The sequence below is a fragment of the Trifolium pratense genome, linkage group LG3, assembly GCF_020283565.1.
Source record: "Trifolium pratense cultivar HEN17-A07 linkage group LG3, ARS_RC_1.1, whole genome shotgun sequence".
Lineage (NCBI taxonomy): Eukaryota > Viridiplantae > Streptophyta > Magnoliopsida > Fabales > Fabaceae > Trifolium > Trifolium pratense.
Window position 1 is genome coordinate 50871999 of NC_060061.1, and position 15421 is coordinate 50887419.

General features: G+C 33.1%; 1 protein-coding gene across 2 annotated transcripts; it reads left to right on the forward strand.

The window, feature by feature from the left end:
* The first annotated feature begins 1320 nt into the window (after window positions 1–1320).
* On the forward strand, window positions 1321–6318 carry LOC123913538 (pentatricopeptide repeat-containing protein At3g53170). Of its 2 annotated transcripts, none has more exons than XM_045964312.1 (4): window positions 1321–1709; window positions 2643–3738; window positions 4049–4159; window positions 4999–6318. In XM_045964312.1, exons 1-3 carry the CDS (start codon window positions 1371–1373, stop codon window positions 4069–4071), a joined length of 1458 nt encoding a protein of 485 aa, XP_045820268.1. In that variant the 5' UTR covers window positions 1321–1370; the 3' UTR covers window positions 4072–4159; window positions 4999–6318. The 2 variants fall into 2 exon arrangements, with proteins under 2 accessions (XP_045820268.1, XP_045820270.1); XM_045964314.1 differs by having other exon boundaries at window positions 5011–5408.
* The last annotated feature ends 9103 nt before the right edge of the window (window positions 6319–15421 follow it).

Sequence of the window (15421 nt, forward strand, 5' to 3'; positions counted from 1 at the left end):
TTTCAGTATATGTGATGTGTCTGAATCTATTATGACTGAATGGAGCAATATTTTGACGAATTTGTTGCTAATATGTGTCATCAGGACGATCCTTTTTGGACTAGATGCATGGTAGTGATACATGCAAACATTTGAAGTTCTTCGGGATAGTTTGTAGCGGCAGCATAATTGTTACATTGAAATACAAGTTTTCAATGAATTCTGGACAAGCAAAGAGGAACATAGCAAAAAGTTTGACATCATACATATGACTTGCAAAATGGAGAAGAGTCCAGGCTGTCCAGCCTTCCCTCCCTTTAACTCTCACAAATCCACAGTTCATGTCAAAAACAAAAAAAAAACACCATTCTCTTTTGTTTTAGCTTCAAAGCAAATGTTTAAATTCATAATTATTTTTGATATTTTAAAAATATTTATGAATATTCAAATTTTAATAATATTAAAAATATTTATGTTTCTACAAACATAAGTACATGAAACCTGCAACAAGTATTTGTGCAAATATTTAATGGATTTTTAGATACTACATGAAAAATTGTTTCCACATAAGCACATAAAACTCACAATACCAATTGTTAGTTGTCTCAGTGGTGATTGATATTAAACTTGGTAGGAGGACTGCGGTTCGATCCCCCGCAACTACGATTGGAAGGGGGCTGAAACCACTTGATGTCAGAACTGACCCTCGAACCAAATTCAACTGGTAGTGAAAAAAAAAACTCACAATAAATGGCAGTACAAATATTTAATGTATTTTTTAATATAAAATAATTAAATATTTTAAAAATACTCATGAATTTTTATAATTTTATAATATTATCTGTCAAAAAAAATATTATAATATTATTTTTTTTACAAATAATTTTTTGTATCAACCGTCTAGTTGCTAATATATGTGTGTATGAAATTCGAACCACAACTTTATACATAAAAAAATTTATTTTTTGTAGGTAGAAATACATAAAATATATCTACGTGAGTTTAGTTCAGTTGGTAGGGACATCATATGTACATGATTCAGAGTTCGAACTTCGAACATTCCACTTATTCATCTTTATCTTTAAGGTAGAATTTCTAACTACTACTCGAGTACTTAAAAAAATAGAAACACATAAAATCTGCCATTAAGTTCAATGATTTTTCACTCATTACTTCAAAAAAAAATTTGTCGGGTAGCCTAGTGGCTATAAATTCCATCAATGCCCAGAGTTCGAACTTCATCCCCTAGATATAAATAGTAATATCCTACCAACTGAGCTAAGCTCGCGGGGATTAGTTCGATATTTTTATTTCAACCGCAAAAAACATTCGATTCAATAATAATAAATAAAAAAAGCCAAAATCGAATTATCCAACCGGTTGTTCTAATAATGAAGCTTCACCACCCTCCGCCTCATCCGTGTCCGTCATGGTCTTCATCCATTTCCTCAATACTACCCATAACCTGTTCGACAAAATTCCCAAAACAAAACCATGCAAATTTTTCTTTTCGCATCCATTCCTTAAAGCGCTCTTCGAAGCCTTCTCATAAAGAAGGGCTTCAGAAGGATCCGAAGAAGGATTTATCACGCATTCTCCGAACTGAAGCTGCTATCAGAGGTGTAGAGAATAAAGCCAAGTCGTGGAAGCATAAACAGCTTTGGCCTAAGGCTGTTCTTGAAGCATTAGATGATGCCATCAAAGGGTGTCAGTGGCAGAATGCCCTCATGGTTGGTTGGTTGGTTCAGTTTAAACTTATGTATTTTTTGTGAAATTTTTGTTTTTTATGTGACCCTTTAGTCTATTGAATGTTTTTCTTTTGCTTGGTTTAGTTGATTTTTGATGGGATGGTTGGGCTTTGTGCTATGTGTATTTATTCATTGATTACATATTTTGACAATTAATTTTGAGTTTAATGGAGATACACCGCCGATGTGTAACGAAAATTTACAATATTGTGTCGCGTGAGTTTAACTCAGTTGAAAGGATATCACATTATATATGCAAGAGTCAAGATTTGAACTCCGGACACTCCATCTATTCACTTAAATGTAAATTCTAGCCACCAAACTACTTGAACGAAAAAAAAATGTCGCGTAATTTTACTTTGTAACCGTAATTTGCTGGAATGAATGTATCATTTTCTCTTTAACTTTTTGATTGAGTGGAATACAATGATTCATGCAGCTATTGAGGTTTTGGGTTGTCTTGAGTGCTTCATTGTTTTCTAGATAAAGTGAAATAGTATTTCTAGTGTGAATTCTATTCTGGAAATTGGAGAGCGACTCGAAAATGAGCTGCGTCATGATGCTTTGGTTTTTTCTATTCTACTTTACGTTTTTCTGATGACCCTGGAAAGTTTAAATTTGGATATATAGTTTGAATGTGTTAGGAAAATCTTGAATGCCGTTGGTTTTTCTAGTCTGCTGAGTTCCCGATACTACTCTCATCTTTGATTCAATCAATCACCTACGGCTACTTGCACGCGTTCATTTAAACATGAGTATATTTTGCAAAACTAGTGACACTTTGGGACATATTACAGTAGTTTGTGATGTTAGACATGACTGGATTTTGTTTTAGGCCAAGAAACATGACTGGAATTGATTAAAGCTATTAACCTTCAGTTTTGCCTGTGTAACATGATCAATTTCCTTTTGCAGATTTTTGAACTTCTTCGAAATCAATATTGGTATGAACCGAGATGCGAAACTTATATGAAGCTGTTGATGATGCTTAGCAAGTGCAAGCAGCCTAAAGAGGCTAGTCAGCTATATGAGACCATGTTGTTTGAAGGGCTTAAACCTAATGTCAAGGTTTTAACTGCTCTTGTAAGTGCTTACGGTCAAAGTGGTCTTTTTCGTCATGCATTTTCTACTGTTGAAGATATGAAATCAGTTGTTGATTGCAAACCAGATGTATATACATATTCTGTTCTTATAAGTTGCTGTGCAAAGTTTCGTCGATTTGATTTAATTGAACGCATTCTTGTGGATATGTCATATTTGGGCATTGGATGTAACAGTGTGACATATAATTCCATAATCGACGGGTATGGCAAGGCTGGCAGGTTTGAGCAGATGGAGAATTCGTTGACAGATATGATTGAAAATGAAAACTGCCAACCAGATGTTTTCACGCTGAATTCTTTGATAGGATCATATGGAAATGGTGGGAAAATTGATAAGATGGAGCAGTGGTATGATGAATTTCAGCTAATGGGCATAAAGCCAGACATAAAGACATTCAACATGATAATAAAGTCGTATGGCAAAGCAGGAATGTACGATAAAATGAAGACTGTGGTGGATTTCATGGAACAGCGGTTTTTCACTCCGACGATTGTAACATATAATACTGTTATTGAGGCTTATGGCAAAGCCGGACAAATTAAGGAGATGGATCAACACTTTAAGAAAATGAAGCATGTAGGAATGAAACCTAATTCTGTAACGTTTTGCTCGCTTGTCGATGCCTATAGCAAAGTTGGGCTTATTGACAAAATTGACTCAATCTTGAGGCATGTAGAAAATTCTGATGTCATTTTGGATACTCCCTTCTTTAATTGCATAATTAGTGCCTATGGTCAGGCTGGCAACTTAAAAAAGATGGGCGAGTTATTCTTGGCAATGAGAGCAAGAAAATGTGAGCCTGATAGCTTCACCTTTGCTTGCATGATCCAGGCTTACAATGCCCAAGGCATGACTGAGGCTGCTAAAAATTTGGAAAACATGATGATTACTGCCAAAGATAACTTAGGTACTTTGCAGTTTTAGCAACCTTTTCTTTGGTGCAATTTTTATGTTTTGGTCCTATTCTACTTCATAGAAAAATGGCTTGTCTACTAAGCATTCCTTGGCATGTGAGTGGATGCACTATGCACCTCTCTGTGCACAACGAGTCTGTCTATCTTTTCCTTCTGTCAATTTTCTTGCTATCTTTCCCTGCTGCAGAACAGTTTTCTCGTGGTGATGTAGTCCTGGAGAAGACAGAACTTGTAGCTCTCCTTGTAGTTCTCCATGAATGATATTTATATAACTGACACTCCTTACACATGTTTGATTAACAGATACTAAGTTGATTGGATGCTAGCTCGGCCAATTTTAATAGCTGACTACAAAGTTCTATTCGTCTATTTCCACGGTGATTCCAACCTGGAAAGTCTTGTGAACTATAGCAGGTAAACAGATTCTTCTTGACTACATCGATATTTTGGGAAAGTCTTTCTTTACCTTTCAATTTGGTAGCTCTATACTCTTCTCCAGACTCCAGAGGATATAGTTTCTGATTTTTTATTTATAGTAGTCAGATAAAAAAGAAGATATAAAATTGTTATATTGTAAATGCTTTAGGTGTTATATTGATTATTCATGAATTTGGATGAAATTCTTTCAAATGATGGATTTTCAACAGGAACTATTTTGGAAAATTTAACTGTATTTGAATGTCATATTGCATTAAAAGCATTCTTTGCATTAAAAGTCATAATTTGAGTTTTGTACAGAACACAACTTTTTCTATTTTAAGTAGCATTGAAGTCTTTATGTCGACATTTACTCTAAAATTTCTTATTTATGTTTTTTTTTCCTCATATTTTAATTGTATACCACACCACACGTAGCCTTTGACAAGTAAATTTTTTAAGACTTTTGTTTCTACAAAAATCTTTTTTCTTTTTTCAATTTTTTTTAACACTTTTATTGCCAATCCTGAAGAAGGTTAACCTTCTTGTTCCTAGGAGTGCATATAAACTGGTTATATTTAAGAAAAGTTAAAAAACTGTTTCTAGAAAAACAAAATTTTGAACAAGATGAATGCCGAAAAATGAAATTTTTTAGTGTACTGCAATAAACTTTAAATTGTTTTGCTTGTGTTAAATGCGTGTCTTTACCATTGTAACACTAGTTATTGAGTTTTATGCATATGGATCTTCATCATCGTCCATCTACATTGTATGCTGAATCTATAAACTTGTATCTGTTTTGACGGGAATATATATGTTATTCTAACTATTGCAAGGTGCGTCAAAAGGGGGAGCTATTGCAAGGTGTGGTATTGTGTTGTGGGGTGATAAGGGGACGTGAATCTGCGGTTTCGTGAAGGGCTTACGGACGTGAAATGCATGTGGAGCTGAGCTTTGGGGAGTGTTTGAAGGCTTGAAATTGGCTAGAGCTTGTGGCTTCGATAAGGTGGAGCTTTATGTTGATTTTTGGGCTGTGACTACTACTTCCTCTTCGAAAGGCGGAATGGCTACTGGTTTGAGTTTGGTTCAAAATGTTAAACGGCTGTTGGATTTAAATTGGGAATTCTAGATTCGTCATGCATATAAAGAAGCTAATGCTTGTGCGGACGCTCTCACTTTGATGTTATATGAGCAACGTTCAACTCAGATTAGTATTTGTTTTTAGATGATTTAGCTGGTCTTTCTACTCGCCGACTTGTTAAGCAGTAGTCTTTTTCTTTTGTTGGGGTTAGGGCCTCTTATCCAAAAAAAAAAAAATGGTGTCATCGGGATTCCAAACATGCTCTATGTTACTAAACATTGAGTTTATTTATCACAATCTGCAAAGTAGCATCAACCAAACTCAAAGTGTCCTATTGGTTCACGAGTACCTTATGATGAAAGAGATCTGCTCAACCAAGTCAACCAAATTGGTGATACATTCTTGTGGGGAGTAGTCCAATTTTGTATGATGGTGTTGATGTTTTACATTCTAAACAAAGTCTACCCACCTTCCTTATCTTAGCACTGCAATCCTGCCCTGATACTCTTGGGTTGCTGACTTACTGCCCCCAATGACTACTCATAATCCCCCCTTCCCCCAGCCCTAATATTCTTGGGTTGCTGGCTTGTTGCCCCCAAATTACTAATTCTAACCCCCCCCCCCCCCCCCCCCCCCCCCCCCCCCACCCTATTTTGGAAGTGTGCACCTAAAGTGCACAAATTGTTCAGAAGCACACATCAAGAATTGACTAGTCATATTAGTTTAGTGGCTAATGTTATCAATCATTTTTTACATCAATGGTTTTTTAACACATTGAGAATGATCAGAAAGAATAGCTGGTTGATATCACTTAAAGAGAGATGAAGATGCTCTTAAATCTTATGAGAAATACTTGTTGACATATTATTTTTGTTGCTTTGCATTGTTCTGTATATCACTTAGCACCTTTCAATAGCTTTGTACAAAGTGGAGTTGGGAGAGAGCCATTTGAAGGTATTTGACAACATATGTTTATCTATATCTTATGAGAAACACTTTAAGAAATACTTGAAGGTATTTCAATAGGGTTGTTTATCAGTGACCTATCTAATAATGACCATGCATTTCTTGTTCACATTTTCTTCAGGATGCAAATGAAAAGAAAGAAAAATGACAATCAATTTGTTCCATCGCTTTGTGGCAGTGACAAGTAAAACAAGTTATGGAATTCTAAGTATAACATCTTCCCTAGGAGTATAACATCAAATAATGAAAAATTTGTTAAGCATCGACAAATGACCTGAAAATCTGTTTATAACTGGAGGCAATTTTTCGTGATTTTTTTTCCACCTTACAAATCGATTTTATAAAATTGAGTAAAGTCTAACCTAAATTCTAAGATGATATTATAGTTTCTTTAAAATCTTTTAGATCACCTGCTATTTAATTTCTACAAACGGGTCACCCATTATTTAAATATTTTACGATATGTCATCAGACTAATCTTTATAAGATAATAAACTAAAATGAATTATGAATGAAAGAAAATTATTTGAAAATGTGTTAAACATAGATTTTTTATATAAAAAGGATCCGGAACAGTTTCATTTATAGATGTTAGTTGCTAGACATATGATTAGGTTTACAATCATATTCCATTGTTGGATTTTAATGTTATTGTATCAACATTTAACTGAACGAGACATCATTGATTAATTGATATGATAGATCTCATGTCGTTTGTTTGATACATAAATGTATGATTAGGTACACATGAATGAAGATATAATTGAAACACTAAAAGTATATAATCGATCACGAGAAAACTTTAGAAGAATTGTTAACGAAATATAATTCCCCTCATATTATCTGTAGTTAGTTATTCTTCATTTTTAAATGCTTTGGTATACAAGCCAATCAATTTCCATACTTAAAACCATAATAATTGTTGAAAGGCCTTGTTAAAAAAATAAATAAAAATTGTTGAAAGGCATCAATAACGCACGAAACTCTATATATGGATATGACAAATTATAAATACTTACTTTTTATCTGAAAATTACAACTAACAGTTGATTATATCGTATGTGTTATTATATTTTTGAGATATAAATGAAAGACAATCCATAGGTAGGATGAGAGTTTTAACTCGATCATTCAAGTTTAACCTATCACACATATTTTTTACCGAGTAACTTGCGTGACAAAATGCGTCAGACTAACATGTTTGCAGCCCTACTTTGTATTAAAGTAAATTGTAAAAATAAGATAAAATGCAAGCAAATTAATAAAAAAAAATAATTAAGTATATCTTGCTAAAGGACCCTTTTGGGTGGTCGGTGCATAGGTCTAGGGTTGTCAATTTCCACACTTCTTTCTTTTTCTAGGCTCACCATTTTCTACAATTCAAAGCACTAGTGTTTGTGAGAATTTGAGAAATAAGGACACCGCCCCAGTAATTTCTGAAGTGAAAGGAATCTATACTTTAAAGTGAAGTACATCAACTTGAAATCAAAGAAAGTTTGTGGGAATAGACTTCCAAAGTGGGAGCAATGATTGTCTTGCAATTTCATTCAGTTAACCTATAGGAAAATGACCTAATTAAACTAGTCCAAACAAATTTCAAATTTTTCAAAATCACCCACATATAAAACCTTAACCTCCTTGAAAATGAAGAATTTAGCATAAGAAACTTCTAATGGACCAGTCCACATAACCAAATGCACTATGACCTAGGTTAATAACGGTCTCTCAAAGAATAAAATAAATATAGGATTCAACATTTCAACTTTACTCATGCACCCAAAAATTGCATGGTTATTCCCTCCAATTTTGAATATTAGTAAAAAATAACTTTTTAAATTTATTGAATAAAGTATATATGGATCATTTTATGATCCAAATACATATTTTATTCAAAAAATCTAAAATAAGTATTTAGATTAGAATTTAATTTATATGCACCGTCGGTGTAAAGATATTTTGCACATGCGTCCAATAATATACAGACACATCATGTATGGTCATTAAAAACACATGATGTGTCACATTCATTAAATGATGTGGCAACGCGTCATTGGATGTATGTGTAAAAAAAAATTACACCGACGGTGCACAGCAATTAAACTCTTTAGATTAAGAAACCGAACAAGTCAAGTTCAATGTATTCAAAATTAAATCAAACTAATTAATTTGAATTGGTTAATAATTTTTTAAAAGAGTGAATCATGTTTGCAAAAGCTCAAATTTAATTCCAAATATTATATTGTCAAACTTTAAATTACTAAAAATAATTAAAAAAAATTAGAAAAGACGAAATTTTTGGATATACTCAGTGGGAAAAGTTGAGCCATATAATAAAAATTCTAGCTATAGTGTTAAAATCTTCAACAACAACCATTGGAACCATCATTTAAAACTTTGAAAGTATCTCAAATTATCAATTGACTATAGTGCTTTTCTAACTCCCATAGTTTGGGACTAATAACTAAGATACTTCACAAACAGTTAGGGCCACTTTTCAAATTTTTGAAGTCACTTCTAAGGTATTGCATATAACTAAGAGTAGGGGTGTGCATCGGTCGGATTTGGGCGGTTTCGGGCCGAAAAATCCAAATCCGACCATAACCGAGAAGCACAAATCATCACCCATTTCCGACCATTTCCTTGATTGGTTTCGGCGGTTGGCGGTTGGATCGGGTACCGGGTTAATCAGATGGTTTTACACGGGTAAGAAACAAAACAAAATAGAAATTTCTGACGACTTTTGCAAATCAGATCTGGATCTGTGGTTGTTTTATATTGAGTCATGACTTCAGAGAAGAAAGAATTACTATGGTTTGACAAAGAAAGAAGAAAGCAGAAAGAAATAATTATAGTGTTTTTATCACAACATTGCAAACAACTTTTGCCCTTACAGAAGAAGAAGAGGGGAAACGATATAGTGTAACCTTGTTTTTATCACAAGAACAAACACTGCAAGTGCAAACATTGTTGTCTTTGCCTTCAGTAGAAGAAGAAGAAGAAGAGAGGGCTTAATGTGTCTCTGTCTGACTCTAGAAAAGAATATAGCAACCATTGTTGTGTCTCTGCGTGGCTACTAGTACTTACCAACTAAAAATATAGAAACAAGTACAAATAGCAGAGGGAGGCACATCTCAGAGGAGGTTTCACCGGAATAGCAGAGGGAGAAAGATTTTGGACATTTGAAGAAGGTAGGAGATGTTTTTTGGTTCTTTAAATTAAAATTAAAACATAACAAAAAGAAGGAGGAGGAGTACTAGTATTTGGTAGTAGGTGAGAATAATTAATTACTGATATTTAATGTTTGAAATTAGATGTGTGATGTGTGAAGTTGTACGTGTCTTATTATTGAAAATAGTGCATTGAGTGTTTTTGTTAGTTTCAAGTTCATGTAGATGTAGCTTTTCTTTTCTTTTCAAGACAAAAAATATGTAGGCATGTGACTATGGTGCAGGTTAAAAGCTGTGATTGGAGAAGAGAAAACAAGACATATCATTGAAGTATGGCTATGAATTACTACTAGTACTTACAGTGTTACCTTTTCGGTCGGGTATGAGTATCGATGGATTGAATACTCCACACCCGCACCCGCCCAATGATACTCATGTGAGATTGATAAAAACAAATCTTTGACCCGCAAACCGCATGAATCCGACCCGTCTCCTTCATTTTTTGGCGGGTTGTTCGGGTTTCGGTCGGGTTATTTTTATATGCACAGCCCTAACTAAGAGGTTGATTTTGACATCATTCCTTATCATCTCCACCTAATTCCTTTGTTTTTATTTTGCGGCTGATTTAACCAATTTGCAATAAAACGCGGTTTCTGATTTTGGGGCACAAGTCTTTCAATATCACAATTGATTGTGCATTTGATTTTTTTGTCTTCCATTTAATTGATTTTATACTGAATTAAGAAAGATTCCACGTGAGACCTTGCCTATGAAAAATTTGAAAATTAATTTTAGGGAAAGTTTAGTTAAATTTATTAAGTAAAAGTTTAATTAAATTTTAGGCAATCACTATTGGAATCTTTTATATTATAAGCTTGTATACACAAGCAAACCTTAAACCCTAATTTGTTTTTTCTGTTTTCCCTCCATTTTATCTTGCAATTTTTATTAAAAAATATTACAATTTTGTCTTGACTAGGATTCGAACCCGCAACCATTTAATGCAAAGCAATATTTCCAACCACTATGGCAAGTATACCAATTGTGATTAAAATTATGTGCAATAATTGATAAGCACCATCAATTTTAAAAAGTATATCATATCAAAATTATTGTTGACTATATTATTCATCACAAAATATTTTTATTTCTTTCCCGATCCATGATTTTTTTTCTACCGGATCATAAATTTAGAGAATAATTATCATGTGAGATTTGGAAAGTTATTATCACGTGTAATTTGGAAAGTTATTATCAAACTCAATTCTGCTAAATCAATTTTTTTTGCAATACAACCAAACACAACCATAGTCATGTCACTAATCACATTCATTATTTTGATTTTAACATTGCAGATTTAATATTAACCGATGATCAATTGATACAATATGCACTAGCAGACCAATTGTGATTTAAATTATGTCCACAAAGTGTTAAGCTCCATCAACTTTCATAGGAAATATTTCATACGACAATTAAGCACCATTAATTTTCATTGCATAATTTAAACAATTAAAAACCGATAATCTCTTATCTCTTATATTATAAGCTTGCTAACATAAGCTAACCCTAAACCAAATTTTTCCCCCTCTCATTTTCTCTTTCTTTTTATTGCAGTTTTATATTCAAAAAAATACAGATTTGTCTACGATGGGAATCAAACCTGCATCCCTTACTTACAATAAAACCTTTCAACCGTTAAAACATGTGCTTCAATTTTGAAAGAATTTAGGAATCCTAATATGTTAACCCTGTTTTCAATAAATTTGAACGGTGGAATTAATCACAATTTTTATTTATTTATGGATGTATACTTAAGTTTATGTTCTTGATTGTGTCTTTAATTTTTTTTTAACCTTTAATTATCATCAATTTTTTAACCTTTAGTTATCATCAATTTTTTTTAATAAGTAAACAAAACGATGGAGTTCCAAAATTATTTAAAAAATATATAAAATATAAAATAAGCACATAAACAAATATAGAATAATTAGTCCATGAAATTTCCTATACTACTCTGATTGAAAATGCTCTTAGAATTTTTGTATTTTATTTTTTATTGTTACATATTACAGTTAATTAGACCCATGCACCGCTTGGGTCAAAGTTCTAGTTAAGTAAAAGTTGAATTAAATTTCAGGCGATCAATATTGGACCGTGAGGCGGGAAGTTTCCCTAGACTTGGATCAACACATTGTATATTGAACAATTTTGCAAGTGACTTTGACATTACATATTTGCACCTAAAATCTTAACATATTAGGTTTATAGGTTCTCTCATTTATAAAGTGTTCAATCTCAACTCTTTCAACCAATGTGAGACTTTTTACTTATACTTGATAAATCTCAACATCTCCCCTCAAGTTTGAGTCTCTACGCGTTCATAATCCATCACCACTCACTTATTGCCCCTCCAACCAAACTCTAATACCACTGTTGAACCGTGAGAGGGGAGCCTTACTAGATTTGGATCGATACATTGGACATTGAACAACTTTAAAGATATCACAAGACCCCCTTTAATGTTGACACCAGAGGCGAGTGTCACTCGGAGTCCTTCTGACTTTTAGCTACGTATGGATTTGTGACTTTTAGAGACGGATTTATAATAAATTATTTTTGAACATTTATGTTTGTTCTTCATCTTTATCAACAAGTTATCTCATTGTTTTGATTTTGTGGATATGCAAAGGTGAGTGTTAAACGTGAATTTAGTTGATATTTATCTAATACCTTCCCCTTCTATCGACTTGCTACTGGATTATTATAATGTAAGGTTTGCACGGTAGCTATTCTTAGTTAAAATTGTTAAGATAGTATCAGAATGTCATTCACGATCCGCTAGATCGTCTGTTATTAGATTTTTGATCAAGTCATTCACGATTTATATTCGCGTCTCAAACCAAATAGTGTTGGACGCGCATGGAGAGGAGGGTATGTGTTAAGAAGTCTCACATCGGTTGCGAGGTAATCTGAATATTTGTTTATAAAGTAGAGACAATTGTCACCTTACAAACTTGTTTTGTAGAGTTGAGTTATGTCCAACTCTCACTTTTAAGATTTTCATCAATCCAAAATTAAAGAAATTTTTCTTTAAGAGATTTTTAAAAAAATTAGAAATTAATGTAAGGATATATCAAAATTATAAATAATTGATACTGGTCCATCCCCTTGTATATCATGGATTCCTTCTCTATTTGTCAATTTGTCAACATGTTCCTCAATTCTATCTAGGAACTTTCCAAAAAGGAATAGTTCAAGTGAAAAAATAATGTGATCTTTATTATTTTCAAAAGGCAATGATAACTATGAATGAAAGATTGTGTGAAAGGAACAAGCTCTGTAGTAGCATAACATCACTTTCACTCGTATAAGAAATAAGCACCATTGCTTCACATACTTTTCATGAACTAATTATTATAATAATTGTTGTATTATGTGACATAAAAAGCACATTAATGAAAGAGGATAGTTCGACACGTATTGCTTGAATCAATTCAAAAAATGAGTGCTAATTCAGACATTAGGATATTCAAAATTATTGTCATGATTAACTTGTGTGTTTTCCTTCAAGAATCATAATTGGAATACCAAAATTAGTTGTGGAATAAATCCTTTTTTGGGTAATGCTTCTTTAAGGGTATTTATCCATGTGTATATTTTTTTATATAAAATTCAAAGATCAAACTCTTTTTAGGTTTTTCCGTACACATAATATAATCCAAGATGGAAGTAATAATCACTTTAAGGAATTCAGTTTATATACATTAAAAATCTTTTAAACATAAGGTGTGTCTTAATATTAAAAGAAAAATAGTCAGGTACTAGATTGGAGTCACATAGTTACATAGCCTAAACAAGCCATATGGTTACATAACCACTGATTTAAATCAAAACTAAAAGCCTTTCTTTGAGCATTCACGTCTCACCAGCAAGCTTGAACTAAAATCAAGTATTTGTCATATATAGTTCTATAATAGCAGTACATTACTTATCTAACTTTAATTTGTATTACTTATCTAACTTTATTTGTATGAGGTTTTAAGTTTCCCATATACTTTGAAAGAATGTAAATTGTTGTGTTAATAAATTTGTGATTTTTTGGTATTTTTCTCGTTGTTATTTATTTTTATTTTTTTTGTAAATCAGATATCCTCTACGCCGTAGAGACTAATTCCTCGAGTTTTGTGAAATTCAAATGGGTGACAAACTCTCTCCAAAAGTTTTAATGTTGTTACATGCCCAAGATAAAGATCGAATTCAGAATCTTGATTAAGCTAGAAGTGACTCGTGTCATCTCATCTAAACGTTCTTGAATGTTTCTTGTTGTTATTCTTTATGGGATAATGTTTCCTCTTATTGTCAAGTAGTCTAACGACTAGAAAATCCACCTTATTAAAGGTGAATAAGTGGAGTGTCAGAGTTTGAACCCCGAGTCATGCATGTATAATGCAACGTCCCAACCAATTGAGCTAAACTCACGCGGACATATTTTCTCTTTTATTATGATGAATTATGACATAAATAAATGTGATCTATTTATTATTAGGATTAGGCAATGTTTCCAAAATTTAGGCAATGTTTCAGAAATTTGGTTTTTGTCCCTAGCTTATATATGCTTCCTCTTTCTTTTTCTTTTTTCCCCCTTAACTTTTGAATATATTAAAGTTGGATAGTTGGTGCTCTCATCTTGGTTCATATTTCCAACCTAGTTGGGATCATCGGATGGTGCCAACCTAGTTTCAAACTTCCGTCTTTCATTTTGACAACTCGCCGTTTCAGTTGATTTTATATATTAAAAAAATTATTTTTCTTTGTTCTGCTTCCTTTCCTTAACCCTACTTATCCATCCTCAACATATCTACCGTGATGATCTTCTCTTTTTGTTGGTCATTGTACTGGGCGAATTTATAGAATCGTCATTTGGGCTAGAGTTGCCATTATCACGTGGATTGTGCGCCATTCAGGAAATTTGGGCCCATTTCACCTAATGAAGGAAAGGTTCGTTGCTTTTGCGGATTAGGCCGAGATGCCCCCCTCAATGGCTATTATTGAAGGATAGGGTAGGAGTTGGTTGCGGGATAACGCCAAGGGCTACTGAATTATAGGCCACGTGGGGGGCTTCCCCCATTTCTGGCAGAAACAAGCTCCACTACTCTCTTTGAGTTATTCTCGCCAAGGCAAGTATAAGGGGGCCGATATATATGAAACCCTAGTAAGGCGAAAAGATTATCACATTTTAACATATTCACTAACTCTAAGACTTGGGCTCAAATCATCTATGACTAATTATCACTATAAACTTTCTACGTAAGATAATAGCCACCAACCCCTTCCCAGCTCCAAGATCTCTATAAAAACAATGTGTTGCGTGACACCCTTTATGCAAAATAAAGGGTAGTGTGAATGGTAGGAGATTAGTTCAGAGGGGATTAACCATTTCTCCACTGGGAGGTGAAAGTGAAGCATGTGTATGAAGAACCTAGTGTGTGTGGTGGGGTGGGGTAAACATGGATGTGGTAGTAAACATGGGATTGGACTTATAGGCGGATTACATAGTTTAATAGAGATTTGTTGTTTAGTTGTTTTGACACTTTTGGCTTTCTAGCATTAGACGTTGTAGATTTTTTGAAAAAAGTTCAAATGGTTATGCAAAGTAATGCTGTGTAGCCTAGATCTATGAATATAGTTTTTCAAAAATCAAGTTTTGCTATACAGAAAGATTTAATGGAGCAGCTTGTTATCCGTCTACTTTTTGTTCATTGTAATTATTTTATATATAATATATACTAATCTTTGAAAATATGTACGGGGTCCTTTTTTTTTTTTTTTTTTTTTCTTTCCATTTTTGCTTAAAAAAGAGGTCATAAATAATATCACTAGTTAGTATAAACATTTCACTTCTTTAGGTGTCTAAGGTTCTACCCATAGGCCATAGCATTTGTTATATCAAAATAGTATAAATATTTCACTTCTTGAGGTGTCTAAGGATCTCACGACACTAAACAATTAAGGCAAGGTTTTTTACGTATGTTAATATGTTTT

Coding starts and splice junctions, on each gene's coding strand:
- LOC123913538 (XM_045964312.1), top strand. CDS start 1,371: ATGAAGCTTCACCACCCTCCGCCTCATCCGTGTCCGTCATGGTCTTCA. Junction 1,710..2,642: donor AGTGGCAGAATGCCCTCATG/GTTGGTTGGTTG, acceptor TTCCTTTTGCAG/ATTTTTGAACTTCTTCGAAA. Junction 3,739..4,048: donor TACTGCCAAAGATAACTTAG/GTACTTTGCAGT, acceptor TTTGATTAACAG/ATACTAAGTTGATTGGATGC.